General features: G+C 55.6%; 1 protein-coding gene across 2 annotated transcripts in view; it reads right to left on the bottom strand.

Annotated features, from left to right (window-relative positions):
* Positions 1–16,995, bottom strand: part of PPM1F (protein phosphatase, Mg2+/Mn2+ dependent 1F) — a 33,468-nt gene extending 16,473 nt beyond the window's left edge. Inside the window, exons 1-3 of one of the 2 annotated variants that reach the window (XM_054469060.2) lie at positions 16,896–16,995; positions 9,979–10,244; positions 3,625–3,776 (exon numbers count right to left, since the gene is read on the bottom strand). In XM_054469060.2, the coding sequence (XP_054325035.1) occupies positions 3,625–3,776; positions 9,979–10,184 (358 nt within the window). In that variant the 5' untranslated portion in view covers positions 10,185–10,244; positions 16,896–16,995. Of the gene's footprint in view, positions 1–3,624; positions 3,777–9,978; positions 10,245–16,895 lie in introns of those variants that run through there. The other variant, XM_054469061.2, reaches the window with a different exon arrangement.
* Between the last annotated feature and the right edge of the window lie 547 nt (positions 16,996–17,542).

Genomic DNA, 17,542 nt, shown 5'->3' with positions numbered 1-17,542 from the left:
TCGCTTGAATCCGGGAGGCAGAGGTTGCAGTGAGCCAAGATTGCGCCACTACACTCCAGCCTGGACAACAGAGCGAAACTCAGTCGCAAACAAACACCACCAAACCAAAAAAAATTATCTGCATGTGGTGGTATATGTAATCCCAGCTATTTGGGAGGCTGGAGCAGGAGGATCCCTTGAGCCAAGGAGGTCGAGGTTACGGCGATCTCCGATTACACCATTGCATTCCAGTCTGGGTGACAGAGGGAGACCTGGTCTCTTAAAACAGAAAACTAAAAAATGGATTTTTATAGAGTTTATAAGCACGTAAAATGTCATGATACTAAGTGAAAAATGAAGGAAAATTACATATGCAGTTTAACTACAAGTCCATGAAAAACCACCAGGGCCAGAAAAAAAAAAGGCAGGAACAGCACACAACCAAGGTGTCAGAGTGGACCTGCACGTGGCAGTTCCATGGACAGCTTTTTCCTGAAGTACACTTTCTTAATACTGCCCCAATTTTTCATTACAAGTGTTCGTCTCGCGTGACAGTGGCTTTAAAGCATGTCCACAAATTCTTTGACTTCCCCTTTCGTGAGGTGGAGCTCACTTCCCACCGCTGAGTGTGGGACTTGGCTGCTTCTGATGAAGAGAGTGGCAGTGACTGTGTGTGCTTCAGGTGCTACGAAACAAAGAGGCCCTGCACCTCCCGCCTTGTGTGTTTTCACTCTCTTCCTCCCTCCCTCTCATCGCTCAATCTGAGCTGTGAGGATGCTCAAGCAGCACCATGGAGAGCCCACATGGGACGGGACCAGGGCCTCCTGTCAGTGGTCGAGTGTTGAAACCACCTCGAAAGCAGGCCCTCCAGCCCAGCCAGCAAACATGTGACCACAACCCAGTGAGAGACCCTGGACCAGAACCAGCTAAGCTGCTCCCAGATTCCAGACCCACAGAAACTGGGAGAATAAATGTCTGTTGTTTTAAGCCACTACATTTGGGGCGATTTGTTATGTAGCAACAAATAATATAAGCCACAATACTCATTTGAAAAGAAAAAATGCCCAAATCCTACCTAAGCGTGGCTTCTCAAGAAAAGATCAACCAGTAACAGGCCCAAAGGAAACCATGGGGGCTCTGGCTTCAGGGACTCATGTCACCTCAATGCACAAACTCTCCTGGAACTCCTGCCAGCCCAGGTGCATGTGGCAAGCATGGTGAATCAGGGCCAGTCAGCCGAGGGCAGGAGTTGAGCATCACAGGCCACACCCAAAGGACATGGGGAACTGAGAGAAGGAAAGAGCTCCTGCCTAAAGGCGGAGGCTATGGAAGAAAAGGAGAAGGGCTGAGGCCAGAGGGGGCCACCGAGAAAGAACCATGAACATGAGCGCTTATGCACGCAGGAGGTCACAGAAAGACAGGTCCTTGGGAATCCATGCATCAAGGCAGGGTTGGGGGCATCCAGAGCCAGCTGCTGCTGCCATAGCCAACACAGGGGCCTATTCAAGCATTTGGCAAGAACTGGGGACTGGCAAGGCTGTGGGGTGAAGGAGGGGCCTGAGAACTCATTCGGGCAGGCCCAGCTCAGGGAAGGCAGCTCCACACAAGTTTGGCCGGTGGATCCCCTGCAAACCAGCAGGAAACCCCCCTCGTCCTGCCAGTCTTTGTAGTGCTGCCTCCTTTTCCTCTCGTCTGAGGGCCACTGTGCCCAGAAAACTGCCCCTAAATGCCATGGACTCTTCCTCACTCCCTCTGGAAACTGTGGGCTCCTGGTGCTTACCAGGCCTGAGCTTGGGCTGAGGGGAGACTCCGGCTGCCGCTGTGGCTCACGGTCTCGCCCCGGGTGCTACCGCTATTTCCAACAGCCGCTTAGCCTAGACTCTGCTCAGGAAAGGCCAGCGGCTGAGGCAGTGCTGCCCGGCCCACAGACTCCCCATGCCAAGGGCTGAAGCCCCGCAACCTCGGGAATCACTTCTGGATTCTTCGCTGATCCAGTCACCGGGGAGGGGCTGACTGGCAGCCACACAGAGGTTTCAGCCACCCGCTGCTCTTCAGTGGCAATTCTTATAATACAATCCCCACTCTGACGCAATTTTGTAAGAATGGCTTGGAGTCCAAAAACTTGACTACATTCTACGTCCGTGACAGGGAGAGCATGATCAAGGCCGCTAGGCAGGCCTGCATGCGAGGCGCTGTGACAGACAGGGAAGCAAGGGCAGGCGAGACTTCCTTCTGGCTGCGCCCTCCTTCCTTCCCAGGCCTGCAGGAGCCCGGGCGTAGGACTGGGCTGGTGCCGGCGCGGCGACGCTCCTTCTCACCGGCAGGTGGCGCTGTCTCCCGCGTGGACGGACAGAGACCCATCAGGCGGGGCGGGGCTGGGCGGTGGTGGCGCCCCCTTGGTGGGGCCGCAGAGCGGAGGCGCAGCAGCTGCCACCGGCCGGAAGCCTGCTGGCTCGGCCGAGAACAATGGCCGCCTGTCACTGTGGACAGCTGTCTCCCAGGCTAAGGCAAGGCTGCGCTCCCAGGGAATGCGGGCAGGGAGCCAGGGCGGAGGGCAGGGGACGAGAGCGAGGAGGAGAGCGCGGGCACCCACTGATGCTGGAGGCCTCGGGTATTCGCTTTCTCGCTCTTCTCCCACCTTGTTGCTTTTCCCCGGATGCACACATGCACTAGTAATGCCGAATTTAGAACAACAGGGAAAGGAAAGGAAATGGTAAAGGAAGGGAAAGGAAATGGCAGACAGGAAATGGCAAGGAAGGGAAAATCCACTGCGACTCTGCTGCCTGCTGGCCTGTCCAGGGACAAGTTTTCAGCTGGGTGGGACGTTGCTACCCCCTTGTGGCACCCCTGCCGCAGCCTGCGATTCTTACTCCCTGTATTTCTGGTCCAACATCAACCAACACTTTGGCGAAATATAATAAAATGAAATTACTAGGAGAATGAAAGAAAGTCACATGAAATAAAAGCCCTGCTTTTTAATGATTATATCCTCTGTGAAATAGCTCTGCAGCCCTCTCCATTTCTGGGTTCCCCTGGCCACACCATGCTTATGGCTGTCCCAGGAGCAGGCTGACAGACAAGCTTCCACCAGCATCTAACCATAGGGCTCATGGACACCGTAGAGCGTCTCCACCCAACAGAATCCTGACTTGGGGCAGCTGAGGCAGGGGGCCTGAGCATTGAGGGGACCACGCTGCTGCCCCGAGACCTGCTGGCATGCCACCTGGCTGACCCTGACTTCGCCTGCCTGGGCGCATGTTAGCTGAGTTACAACACTGAGGGCACTTGAACCTGGCTGCATGACCAGAGATCGATCACCTGTGAGATCCTCTGTGAAACGGGATAAGCATCTTTAATTTCCTGGGCTGTTCTGGAACTTCAGTCAGACAGGACACAGGAGGGTGTCTGCACCACCCACCCCTGCCTCGTGGGCTGACTGGGAACCGTGTGACCTGTGGAGGGCTGTGACCGCCACCCTCCACCTCGCTGGGGCCCCAAGCCTTCTCTGCTCCTTGATTCTGCTGCTGTTGTGAGCGAGGGCCCCAGCATCCTTAGGGACCCCAATCAATGGGCTTCCCACAATGTCCTCACCCTTTGTTGCCTGCTAAGCAGCCCTGGGGCCACCTCAGAAGAAACAGAACTCACAGGTCACAGGGGCCTTTTCCTCCTCGTCATCCTCCTCCTCCTCCTCTTCTTCCTCCTCCCTGGGCAACTTCCTGAATTCGGAAAGGTCTGTCTGTAGTAGCTGTGAAACTGCTTCGTGGGCCAGAGCAGCGGCAAGTGGTGGCGGGGCCTTCCTAGGGATGAGGAGGGGGAAATGAGGGGCAGCCCCCAGCAGGAGACCACACCTAGCACCCCTTCCCCAACCGTCAGCCCACATGCTGAGGGGTCACGGCCAGCAGGGCGGCCCCTGTCCTCAGGGAGCTGGGACAGGAAGGTCACACGACAGCAGAGGCAGACGCACAACCATCTGGTGGGGAGCTGGACCATAATACTTGGGCCTGGGGCTAGTGGGGAGGGGGCTGTTGATGGGCAAGTAAACTGCCTGACATCCATGCTGATGACGGCTCCTGGCCACAGGAAGGCAGAGGAATCGCCCATGCCTGCTGGGGACCGTGGGGGGTGGGGAGTGTTCTGGGTTGAATTGTGTCCCCCCAAATTCATACACTGAGGCCCTAACCCCCAGTACCTCAGAATGGAGCTCATTTGGAAACGGAGTCATTGCAGATGGAATTAGTTAAGATGATGTAATGCTGGAGCAGGCTGGGGCCCTACTCCAATGACTGATGTCTCTATAAAAAAGGGGGAATTTGGGCCGGGTGCGGTGGCTCACATCTGTAATCCCAGTACTTTGGGAGGCTGAGGCGGGTAGATCACGAAGTCAGGAGTTTGAGACCAGCCTGGCCAACATGGTAAAACCTCATCTCTACTAAAAATACAAAAATTAGCCGGGTGTGGTGGTGCATGCCTGTAGTTCCAGCTACTCAGGAGGCTGAGGCAGAATTGCTTGAACCTGGGAGGTGGAGGTTGCAGTAAGCCAAGATTGTGCCACTGCACTCCAGCCTGGGTGACAGAGCGAGATGCTGTCTCAAAAAAAAAAAAAAACAAAAAAAACCCAAAAACGTTAGGGGAGGAATTTGGACACAGACATACACACAGGGAGAATGCCATGGGAACATGAGGCAGAGACCTGGGGGATGAGCCTACAAGCCAGGGAATGCCAAGGGTTGCCCACAAACCACCAGAAGGAGCCAGTTCTGTCAACATCCTGATCTCAGATGACAGCCTCCAGCACCATGAGGCACACTTCCGTTGTTTAAGCTGCTGGGTCTGTGGTCATTTGTACAGCAGCTCCAGGAAGCTGATCCTGGGGTGTGGGACCCATGGGCACACTCAGTAGAGGAAGTGGCTGTGCGTGGTCCACGAGGTCCCTGGGAGGATGGGGCCATAGGAGCTGCCAGGGTGAGGGGCGGTGGGAACAGGGCAGGCCAAACTTTATGCTAACAGGGAAGCACTGCCATTGGTCTGTGTTTTATTTATTTATTTTTAGAGACAGGGTCTTGCTCTGTCTCCCAGGCTGGAGTGCAGCTGTGCAATCATGGCTTGCTGCAGCCTCAAACCCCTGGGCTCAAGAGATCCTCTCACCTCAGACTCCAGAGTAGTTAGGGCTACAGGCAGTAGTTAGGGCTACAGACATCACCATGTCCAGCTAATTTGTACATTTTTTGTACAGGTGGGGTTTCGCTATGTTGTCCAGGCTGGTCTTGAACTCCTGCCCTCAAGTGATCCTCCCATCTCAGCCTCCCAAAGCCCTGGGATAATGGTGTGAGCCACCGCACCTGGCCGCCTTTAGTCTGTCTGAAGAGAGACATGGCATGATCAGATGGGGCTTTTAGGCCTCTCTGACCCTGGTGTGGAGGGTGGGCTGGCAAGGAGGGGACAACTGTCTAGAGGACAGAGTCCAAGACCTGGGCTGGGCAGGGCCATGGTGACAAACAGGAGCGGACAGAGTCGGACAGTATAAATGGAGGGGCCAGGACAGTGTTGAAGTTTCTAGAAGCCACTTCTGAGCAACTAGAAGGCTCATGGTACAGTTAATTACCCTGATGGGGATAGAACAGGGTCAGGCAGGGGATGGGCAATGGGCTCTGTTTCCACAGCGACTTGTGTTCCATGGAGGTCAAGAGGCCTGAGGGCCTGCAAGAACATGGTCTGGGCAGGAGATGGAGCTGCGGAATGAATGAGGATAGGGGGCTGAGTCCCACAGGGCCAGAGCATGGCTAGCAAAGTGGGGATGACTCCAGGGGTGGCCTTCTGGGTGCCACGAAGGAAACGTTTTAAGAAGTGAGACTGGGTCACTGCTTTGAACGTCACAGAACAGAGCTGAGCAGTCGAGGAGGCGTAGTGGGTAGAAAGGGAGGTTGCAGCAGGCTGAAAGCAAACCGACAGGAGGGTTAGCGTCTTTTAGCAGGTAGGCAGGGCAGAAGAGAGCCATGGGGCAGATTAGGGAAAGAAACACTGAAGCCATCTGTGGCTGAGAAGGAAGGCAGTGGGGAGGAGTGTCTAAAATTCTGAGCCATCCCTGGCTCTTCTGGGCAGAAGGGGTCGCTCCCTCAGTGGCCCTACGGCCTCTAACATGCATTTTGACCTCTGGAATCTGCCTTCTCACCCAGCAGGGGCCCTGGAAGCTGGGCGACACACATTCACCCGTGTGCCTGTCCCTGAGAGTGGGGGTCGGGGAGCATGCCTGGGGTGGCGAGGTGATTCTGCACTGGGCCAACACTCCCGGCTTTAACTGGAAGGCGAGGACCTTCCAATAGCACAGGCTGACAGGTCTTGTTCCATGGGGGCTGGGCACCCAAGGTATCTACTGATGGTCTGAGGAATCTACTGGGATGGATTCTAGATTTTTTTTTTTTTTTCCTGAGACGGAGTTTTGCTCTAGTTGCCCAGGCTGGAGTGCAATGGCATGATCTCAGCTCACCACAACCTCCACCTCTCGGGTTCAAGTGATTCTCCTGCCTCAGCCTCCCGAGTAGCTGGGACTACAGGCATGGCCACCATGCTCAGTGGATTCCTGATTTTTAAAATGAAAGGGTGACTCATGGGAGAAGCCTCTGGAACTGCCTTTGAAAAACAACCAGCCAAGACATGAGAAATTAGTTCCTCTGCCATTTGGGGGTTTCCTGCCAACTGCTGGGTTTTCCTTTTGCACAGCAGGGAGGAAGGACGCCTGTTTCCCTTGGTCCCGGTGAGGCCAGGCCTCAGCTTCCTGCCCACCCGCCACTGCTGCTGGGGCAGGGCGGCAGTTTCCGGCTGTGGGGACCCAGACAATGCCTGGCCAAGGGCCACCATCGTCCTCTTCCTGGACACAGCTCACGCCTCATCCCAGGGTCTGGCCTGGGACACGCCCTAGAGGCCCTCAGCCCTGAGTCACTGCACCATGCAGATCCACCCTGATTCTGGTCCCTGCAGAGCAGGCTCCTACACAAGGCAAGAAGATGCTCCAGGGACAAGCCAAGGTATGTGCAAGGCCCAGGCGCCTGAGAAACACGTCTCACCGACCTTGGGGCACGGGCTGTTACAAGGGGTTTATAGTCTAGTGGCAGAGACTAAAACCACACTCAAATCATTAGTGTACGGTATGCACTGCTCAGGGACTCAAATATGTGACAGGAGGCTACAAACAAGAGGGGAGACAAGGCGTAAATAGCCCCCTGTGGACCGGATGTTCTGACTCCTGGATGGCCTCCAGAAGGATGCCTTTTACGGTCTGTGAAAGAGCTCAGGGACCAAGATGCTCAAAGCCCTTCATGCCCAAGAGCCCCTCCTCAGGCTGGGACATGGGAAGCAGAGCTCGGAGGTGGAACTCGTGACTGTGTATGGGCACATGTGAGTGTGTGTGTGTAGACAGCTGGGCTTAGTGTAGACAACGTGTGAGGCTCAGACCCCAAGTGCTAACTACACCTATGCACATCTACACCTGCGTGTGAAAGAAGATGCTAGAAAAGAACAAAACTAACTTACAAAATAAATCCAATAAGATGGCTGGAACATATAACACCTTCAAGTACTCCATTTTAGTTCACCATGTAAGGTGGATTCCTGGGGGCTGAGGAGGCTCAGGAGCTCTGCGCCCCTCCTGCTCGCACCCATCACTAGGTGGCTCACACAGCAGCCGCTCAACAAGTCTGGCTGCTCTCGCATCAAAACCAAAACCCACTGCCCTCCCCTGTGCCGCCAGCACTGACCCCAGCTTTGGTTCGGGGCCCTCCTGGGCAGGTCACCTGCACTGCCTACTCACTCCTCAGCCCTCCAGGCCCTCCCACCTTGGATCCTTCCCTGGGGCCCTGCTCTGTGCCCTTCTCCCCCTGCCCAGGAACTGAAGGCTGATGTCGTCACCCCGGTGCTGTGGCCTGTCCGTCTTCGGCACTTGTGCCCCACGCAGGCCCAGCAAACCCCTGGGCTCTGTCGTTCCCCGGGATGGCTTTTCCATCTGATCCCCAGCTTGGGGCTGGCACCGCTTGGCTTTGCCCGGTCACCTCATGCTTGGGCCAAAGTGCACCAACCCTTCTGTCCTGGGCCTGGCTTTTTGCCTCAAGGCAGCGATGGCCCCATGCCACCTCCACGAAGACCCAGTGGCTGCAGAACTCCCTGGTCTGGACTCCCCTGCTCCCTGCAGAGTGCCACCTGCTCCTCTCAAGAAGGCAGAACGTGAGGCCTTCCCTCATCTCCCGTGCGCGGCACCCCTGCTGGGCCCACTCTGCTCCACCACTGGGGCCTGATTCACTTTGTGCCACATCTCTAGAATATTTCCTCAAAACAAGCCAATAACACCCTTTGCGCATGCCACGACCTCATGGAGCGTGGTCACTGGGCATTTCCTCCTGAGTTCTAGGCAGCTGCGGGGGATGCTGGGTGGCATGGCCCTTGCATGGGGCTGACACTTAGCAACGTCTGTGCCCATGCCGCCCAGGGAGAGCACAAGTCACTGACTCTGCTGGGGCCTGGGGTCAAGGAAAATAGGCCCTTGGTGGGTGTCAAGAACAGAGTTGATTTGCTGCAAGGGGCAAAGGAAGTGCACACTTGGGGGATACTGAGGCAGCCACCGAGGATGGAGGCTCTGTCAGAGGGAGCTATGGCTGCGGGCCTGTCATGGCTTCAGGTGATATTTCAGGTGATTTGGGTGATGCTGGATTTGGGTGATGCTGGCACTGGGGACCATGGGCACATCCCCTCAGCCAGGGACTAGGTTCACAGAAACAGCACGTGGCCCACCAGCCCGCTCACCTCCATGAGGTGTCCCCTGTGCCAGATAGCCTGACTCCAAGACCCTGTCTGAGCAGAGAGGGTTCGAGAAGAGACCTTGTCCTTCACCATCTTTCATGGGACAAATACTTCCAGAATGAATGAATAAATGAAGGGGAGGGCAAGGGTCTTCCAAGGAAGGGACCTCTGAGGTCAGCCTAGGAGACAGCTACACACTGTCTGCTGGTGGACACCCACCAGATTTCCCCAAAATCTGCTAAGCTAATTGTGCTACCTCTCTGTGCCTCAGCTTCCTCATCTGTGGAAGGGGGACAGTGCCAGCTACCTCTCAGATCGTGGTGGCCGGGGTGCCATGTGGCCCTGCCCCTCCTTGACTGTAAGGCCTCAGGCCAGCCTCTTCATCTACCCACCTCTGCCTCCTCATCCATCACACGGATCGGAAACAGGACGTACTGCTTATCAGCTGCTATGCATTAAATTGTGTTCCCTAAAAGGTATGTTGAAGTCCCAGCCCCCTGTGGCTCAGAATATGATCTTATTTGGAGTTAAAGTCTTTGCAAATCTAATTAGTTATGTTCATATGAGGTCACATTGGCTGGAGTGGCTCATGCCTGTAATCCTGGCATTTAGGGAGGCAAAAACGTGAGGATCCATGGAGCCCAGAAATTCGAGACCAGCCTGGGCAACATAGCGAGACCCCATTCTCCACGAAAAGAAAAATAAATAAAGATGAGGTCACACTGTAGGAGGGCAGCCCCTGGTCCAAAATGCCCATGTCCTTACAAGAGAAGGAGCCACAGACACACAGCAGGCAGGGTGGGGAGGTGTGAAGGCACAGACACACACAGGGAGATGCTGCGTGCAACAAGGCCAGCTAGGAGGAATGAGTCCACAAGCCAAGGACCTCCAGGAAGTCAAGGCCAGGCACTAACAGAAAGGCCTGGAGCAGACTCTTCCCTGCAGCCTTTGAGAGAGCATGGCGCAGCCACCACCTTGATCTTGGACCCTGGCCTCCAGCCCTGTGAAAGAATGAGCTTCGGCTGTGTTGAGTGCGCAGCGTGTGGTGCTTTGCCACAGCAGCCAGGGGAGTTCCACATGGTGTTGCATAGGGATCTGGGGCTGCAGATCCCTGTGTGGGGCTGGACGTGTGGGGGAGCAGCAGCCACATCCCTGGTCGGCCCTGGTGCCCTGCCCTTACTCCCCATCCCCTTTGGGGGTGCACAGGCCTACCTGCTGCCCAGAAAGCCCATGGCCAGCTCAGCCAGCTCGCCCTCCACCTCCTCCTGGCTGAGCACCGTCCCCGGGGCCTTCCATGGCAGAGGGTCCTCTGGGTTCAGCGGGGCTGGGAAGTCTTGCAGGAGCATGTCCAGGAAGCCTGGGGTCTCCTCAGCTCCACTGGCCATTTGGCTGCTCTTCTGTGGGGCTCCAGAGGACATGCCCAGAGCATCCCGGGGGCCTGCTGCTGGGCCAGGGCAAGAGGGTCTCCAGGCTTCACCCTGGGGAGAAATGTCAGAGTCAGCAGAATCAGGGGGGCCACGGCACCAGCAATGCAGGTGCCCACCTAGCACCATGTGGCAGATGCATGGCCTCACGGTTCAGGGCCACTAGTAAGTGGAGGGACAACCCTGGCCACTGTCCTGAAATGAGTCCAGGTGGGGACTTGTGGGCATCCAGAGACCCAGTCTCAGGAGATGGTGCCAGGAGCAGCAGCTGGGTGGACATCGTCAAGAAGTGACAGAGGAGGAAGACTGTTCCTGGCAGAGGGTGGCCAGCGTGGCCAGAGAAAAGCAGGACAGGGATGCTGAGGCCAGGCACTGAGGCAGGTGAGGGGGTTCAACCTGATCATGGGTCCCGAGCAGCCAGGAGGGCTCTGAGGTGAGGGAGTGAAGTCACCAGGTCTGTGAGCCTGGACGTGGTGACCAGATGGCAGGAGGGACACCTGTTGGGGCTCTAGTGGTGTTCAGGGGAAGAAAGAGAAGGGCCAAGATGCAGAAGGCTGGCCCAGGGCTGTTTTGGAGATAGGCCAGAGTGGGAGCAGGAAGGGATCCCCAGAGGCTGCCGGGGCCACCCAAGGGGTGGCCAGGAGAGAAGTGGAGGGTTAATCTGGGACAGACAGGAGGTGCCCTGGGACATCATTGAGCCTATTCAATGCTCTCTAATAGGAGGAGGGAATTGTGAGCCTAGAACAGCTCAGGCCTGCTAAGCCCTGGCTGGAAGAGGGGCACTGTGGACAGTTCCAGGTGCTGACCCCACTGTGGGGCATGTGGGCTCTTCCTCCCTAAGTCCTTAGGAATGCCCAGAGCTGACCAGCCCTGGGAGTTGCCCCTAAAACCCCAGGAGCCAGGACAAGCCCCCATTTCACAGATGAGAATCCCAAGGTTTGGAGAGGGTTAGTCCCTCGCCTGAGGTGTCAGGAAGGAAGACAGGGCCGAAGAGGGATCGCAAAGCCTGTGCCTTCACTCCCTCACCTGCTTCTCTCTCACTGGAAAGAGGCACATGGTGCCTCACAGCCTCCTCTCAGGGTGGCTCTGGCTCCTCTTCTCTCCTAACTCAGAATCTCCACAGTCGCCTCCCCAGCCTGCCTGCCTTGCCTATTCCCAAACAGCTCTCCAGTGCCCCCCTTTCCATGTTCTTTGCATCGCCCCGGGGATTCACCTCCAGGCCCCACACCTGGGCTTCCCTGCCAGCACCCGCTCAGCATGGACCCTTCTCTCTCCTGCCCCCTTCCTCTCCGGTGCCTGACCCCTCCAAACCCTCCCACAGAGGGGACTCCACCTTGGGCTTTGTCTAACACTCAGGCTGGGAAACTTTCTTCAGCGAGTCCTACGCAGTAGTGGATGAGATTGGATCCAGAAAAAAATAAAAAAGAAATCCTACGCAGTTACTAAGCCGGGGAGAAAAACTGCGTTCTTCTATGGTGACAAACGGACATGACACTCTGAGGAACACCCCAAGTTCTAGGGTGGAGAATTTGGGGAACAGTTTCACAGCCCATCACCTTCATGAGGACTTCCAGGTTCTGAAAACTGAATGAAGAAGGCAAGGAGAATCTTCTAGAATCATCAGTCTTAGAATAGCCACAGACTCTGCCTACAAACTTTGCTAAAAGGGTGGCTGCGGCAGGGGCCTGAGGTGCAGGATGAAGAGAGTGGGAAGTAAGAGATGCAGGGAGCTCACAGCCCACAAAAGGGCTGTCCTTATTAGGAACTGCTAACTTGGAACAAGCCTTCTGGAAGCCTAAAGATAAAAAAACACAAAAGAGAATGGGGTGGGCAGAGGGAAAGGTCCCAGCACCAAGTTAAATGTCTGATCAATGAGGGATTTGGAATGCAAGGGGTGAAGGGTGGTAAATTAACAAAACACAAAACCCTTCTCTTCTTTTAGAGGCAGAATCGAAAGGTAATTTATTTTAAGTAGACACGTACAAATAATGTAGGAATAGGGGTGCTTGCTACTGAAGGTTCTGGGGATAGACTAAATTCATTGCTATGGTTCACATTTACTCACAAGTAGGAGTAAATTTAATGCAGCCCAGGTTACAGAAGGCAAGCAGGTAAAAGGATAAAGAACATAAAACAACTGGCAAGGCGCTGTGGCTCAGGTCTATATCTCAGGGCTTTGGGAGGGTGAGACAGGAGGAGTGCTTGAGGCCGGGAGTTCAAGACCAGCCTGGGCAGTGAGACTGCCACCCCCCACCCCCCATCTCTACCAAAAAAGAAAAAAAAAGAACATAAAACAAATAAGGAAAAATCACTCTGAGAGCAGGAGGGACACTGACATTCAAACCACAAAGGAAAGACTGTGAGCTGGAGAAATGAGCAGAGGCTGGGAGCCCTAGTAGGTCAATGAGGAGGCGGCAGGGCCTGCCAGCCATGCCCCAGCAGAGCTGTAAGGCATTCGAAGATGGTGTGAATTTCCCAGCAAGCTTGGCTGCCCTCAAGCAGTGAAAGCGGCCAAGGGCCCCTCTTCTGCCTGGGACTGCCCTGGCCCCCTGGAGCTTCTGGGAGAATGTGAACAATGCAGAGCTGCCCCCAGCAACTGCCAGTGCCTGGGGCCTCCGCCCACTCCCTTGCAATTCCAAGTGATCTGAAGGCTCTACCGTCTCACCACAAAATGTGCTCATGTGAATTTATGATTAGGATCCAAGTGAGAGGATAGCATGCTCCCCCCTAGAGCACACAGAGGGCCCCCCTGGAGAAACCCCTGCCCACAGTGTAAAGCCCCACTGTCAAGGGCAGAATTCAAGACCCTTCACTTCCACCCCACTTGCTGGTGACGTCTGCTGGACATTTTGGGATGCAGGTGCCTCCTGACCTTGGGGTACTTTCTCCTGTGCCGGGAGCCCCTCCCTACAATCGGCCTGTTCCCTCAGGGAGGGTGGCTCCTCCTGTCTGCACTGCAGACCCTGATTCACTGTGGCCACCTGCCTGCTCTGTGTCTTGTGCCCACTACCTGCACAGGCTTCAATGGTGTCTGTGTCAAGTGTACTAAGTGAGGTCTGGGGGCTGTGATGTCTGTGTGCGAAGCTCTGTCTGCATCTGTAGAGGGGACAGGCTGGCTTACTCTCAGGGCCTGTGCCAACTGCCTGCCCTTGTTAGAAAGGCAGGGTGCCCAGGGCCATCTTACTTGCTGGGGACCAAGCACCCTTGTTTCTGCATCAACAACCTAAGGCAAGGGGTGAGGAGAGAAACCAGGACACAGCTTTCCCTCCCTGGAGCCCAGAAGTCAAAAGTGACAGGAATCATTTCCTTCCTTTTCCCAATAAGCTCCTGAATCTGACGTACACCATGGTACACCCGGCAGGAAGGAGAAATTCCTCACCAAGGGAAACCAGAGGCAGCCCTGGGAGTACCTGCAGGGGCAGGGGACAGTGCTGTGGTTCTTTGAGGGATCAACTGGAGGAGACAGCATCAGGAATGGCATGGAGGCCAGCGGCAAGCCGCAGGGAGGAGGCAGGGCTGGGAGAGCACCAGAGGCGGCGCAGCCTGGTGCTGGGCTTTCCTGAGCAGGGCACACCAGTGAAAAACCCCGAATAAGAGGGACGTGTGCATGAGCCTGTGCAAATCACCAAGAACCTGGGGTGGGCATGGGAGGGACATTGGACTCCTGCATCCCAGCACCGCCTGCCTGGACCAGTCTGGCCAAATGTGACTGGCAGCTGGTTCCTCCTGGATCACGGCCCCTCTGCACACCAAATGGGTGCTCACCCTCTTAGAACCTATTTAAGGTCCCACATAGGTGGGAAATGGCAAAGCGAACTCATCGGGGGGGGGGGCAGCTGCAGGGGTGTGGCTGACGGTGCTGCCAGCTGCCATCCGCCCCTGCTCTGAGCACTCTTCCTGGGATGGCTTTTAGCCTCCCAACAACCTCTTGTGGTTATCGCCACTTCACACGGCAGGCTGTAGCAGAAGAGCTAAGGAACTTGCCCAAAGTCCCAGGGTGGGGTTCATGCTGGTGAACCTGGGCCCTAACTGTGATGACACCTGGGAAGTCATTCTGACTCCTTCTATCCCTGACATGTCCCTCATTGGCCACTAACTCTGGGCTTTGGCTCTCTCATGGCTCCTCCTTCCATTTCTGTGTACCCCCCACCCTAGGGCAGCCCCTCTCCTCCTTGTTTTGTGGTGTCCTCCTTCCATTTTGCCTCCCGAGATCTCGCGGATCCTTCCAGGCTTTGCTGAAATCCCCCCATCTTTGGATCCAGCATGCTGTCTTTCATGTCTCTATGGAACTTTTGCTCACATCTGACTTGTAAAAAGTTTTCTTTTTTAAAAATTTAAAATATTTATTTTCCTCTAGTGCATTAGTTTTGACTCCTAAGCTTAATGAATGCAGGGTTTAACAACCGCACTTTTTTAGGGGACATAGAAAAAATACTTGTTGAGTCTTGCTTAACTGCAGAATCAGGGTAATGAAAAAAACCCAGCAATCCTTAGAAAAGGAAACTGCACCACTATAGTGTAACAAAAGCATCATTCATGTTAACTTTTTTTTGTTGTTGTTGTTTTTTGAGACAGAGTCTTGCTCTGTCACCCAGGCTGGAGTGCAGTGGCGCAATCTCGGCTCACTGCAACCTCCGCCTCTCAGGTTCAAGTGATTCTCCTGCCTAAGCCTCCCTAGTAGCTGGGATTACAGGCACCCACAACCACGCCTGGCTAATTTTTTTGTATTTTTAGTAGAGATGGGGTTTCACCATGTTGGCCAGGCTGGTCTCGAACTCCTGACCTCAGGTGATCTGCCCGCCTCAGCCTCCCAAAGTGCTGTGATTACAGGTATGAGACACCATGCCTGGCCAACCTTTTTTTTCTACCAAAGGAGATTCTTATTTCTTTATTCATAACTACTGATAATAGTTAGATGTAAATCCTAGATTTTTTTCCTACATATATAAATTTTTTTTTGTTGTAAAATATACACACTATGTATCCTTTTAACCATTTCTAAGTGTACAGTTCCATGGCATTAAGCACAGTCACACTGCTGTGCAACGACCACTTCTTTCTACAGGCCTGACTTTCTTGATAGACTGTAAGCTCCCTGTAGTCAGGGAGCCCACAATGGCCCTTTGTGTACAGCAGGTGGTAAGTGTGATGGCAGACGGAAGAGTGACTGGCGGGTGGTGTGGGCTGAGGAAGCTACACCACTCTGAAGGGTGCAGTGGGCAGCAGCGCCAGGTCTTAAAAGACTCGGTTGGCTTCAGGTGGTATCCTTTTTTTTTTTTTTTTCTGAGAGGGAGTTTCGCTCTTGTTGCCCAGGCTGGAGTGCAATAGTGGGATCTCAGCTCACTGCAACCTTCACCTCCCAGGTTCGAGCAACTCTCCTGCCTCAGCCTCCTGAGTAGCTAGGATTACAGGCACCTGCCACCATGCGCGGCTAATTTTTGTATTTTTAGTAGAGACGGGGTTTTGCCATGCTGGTCTGGAACTCTTGACCTTAGGTGATATGCCTACCTCGGCCTCCCAAAGTGCTGGGATTACAGGTATGAGCCACCGCGCCCGGCCTTCAGGCAGTATCTTAAAGGAATTCCACAAATGAACTTGTGTAGAGGTTCATGGCTTTCAGAAATGCATTCGTTTTGTTTACCTCTCACAACTACGCTGAGAAGTACATACTGTCAGGCTACACTGCAGATGAAGAAATAGGTTCTAGGAGGGCAAGCACCCATTTAAGGTCTCACACAGGTGGAAAGGGCAAAGCGAACTCAATCGAGGTCTCTGGATGCCCGTGCCTGTGGTACTTCCACCTTGCGTGTAGGAGGAAAAGAGCGAAATTTGACAACAGAAGAGACTGGAGATGGCCTCAGAGTGCTGGCCGGCCCCACTTTCTATCCCCCGTGGTGAGAGCTCAGCTGGGCCCAAGAAACTTGTCCCAGGAAATGCCACCACGACATGTGTGACTCGGTCCCGCAGGGTGGAAGGCTTCGAAGGAGGCCGCCACCATGCAGTGGGCCTCACTGTGTGTCAAGCCCTGTGCTGAAATCCCTGCAGCCGGAGCCAGTTCTTCCTGTTGCACAGACAGGTTCAGGGGCTTGCCTGACCGAACCCGGCGGCAGTGTGCCCGGCCTCAGCGCCTGAGGCTCTGGCTCACAGACCTGTGGCTGAAGCAGCTGCAGCCCGAGCACTTGTGCAGCTGACGCTCGCTTCACAGACGCTAGGGAGGCCGCTGAGCCGGGGGCCATCAGGCAGACTGGGCCCCTGAAGGTGCACTGACTGGGGGGATATGGGGCAACGTGCCGGCCCAGAGGCTCCTGGGGGGGTGGGGAGAGGCCAAATCTCGAAAAATGGGGTGCGTCCCCCTCAGTACCCCATTCTGCCTCATAGCCCTCGGTCCCTACCAGGCCCTCGGCTCGGCCACACCCCCGCCGGCCCCCTAGTTCTGCCCCCTTGGCTCCCCAGCCCCCCAACTCCCAGCCTCGGGTTCCTCAGGTCTGCAGCGGCCCCTCTTGCTCCTCGGCCCCCCGCACTGCACCCCCGCACCCTTTGGGTGCACCCATGTGAGCCTCGTCTCGGCCTCCTTGCCTCCCCAGCCCTCTGGTTCCACCCCTCCGGTTCCTCGGTCCCATTTCACCCCTGTGCGCCTCGGGCGCGCGCCTGACTCTCGTCCCAGCCCCGTCAGCCCTCTAATCCCGTCCCCCCCGGCCTCCTCACCCCAGATCTCCGCGGGCCTCAGCTGTCTCCTCGCGGCTCCGCGTCCCGCAAGCTGCTGCCGGTCGGCCCCGCCCACTTCCCGTCCCTGGCCGCCGCGGGCGCCGCGCAGGCGCAGTCGGGCCTCCAGGCTGGCGGGGCCGGACCTCTGCTGCCCCCTGGCGGCTACGCGGACCGTGACTGCAGCCCTTTAGTGGTAGGCGAACTGCGGCTCCACCTGGGCTCCGGAGCCGCCCCAGTCACCAGCCTCTTGCTTCTCTTCTGCAGCTTTGGGTGGGCGGCTGGATGGGGAAAGCAATCCCTAGGTCACAGCGCCCAGAAATTAAGCAACTTGTGCCGTTAACAGCTGGTACGTGACAGAGCAGGGATGCAAACCCAGACTGCCCAGGCAGGCTCATCCGTCGGGGAAGGAGGCACAGTCCCGGGCTCATTATGAGTTGTTTCCACAAACGTTGAGGCTTTTGTTATCTTTCCGTTCTGGAGGTCAGAAGTCCACTTAGTCTCAGTGGGCGAAGATCCAGGGATCGCCAGAATGCGTTCCTTTCTGAGGATTCTAGGGGAGAAACTGTTCCCCTGCCTTTTCCAGCTCCTAAGGGTCCCCATATAACTTGGCTCGTGGTCCCTTCCTCCAGCCTCGAAGCCAGCAATGG

The sequence above is a fragment of the Pongo pygmaeus genome, chromosome 23 (assembly GCF_028885625.2).
Source record: "Pongo pygmaeus isolate AG05252 chromosome 23, NHGRI_mPonPyg2-v2.0_pri, whole genome shotgun sequence".
Taxonomy (NCBI): domain Eukaryota; kingdom Metazoa; phylum Chordata; class Mammalia; order Primates; family Hominidae; genus Pongo; species Pongo pygmaeus.
Note: the sequence above shows the minus strand (reverse complement) of the source record. Positions and strands in the feature narration are given on the sequence as shown.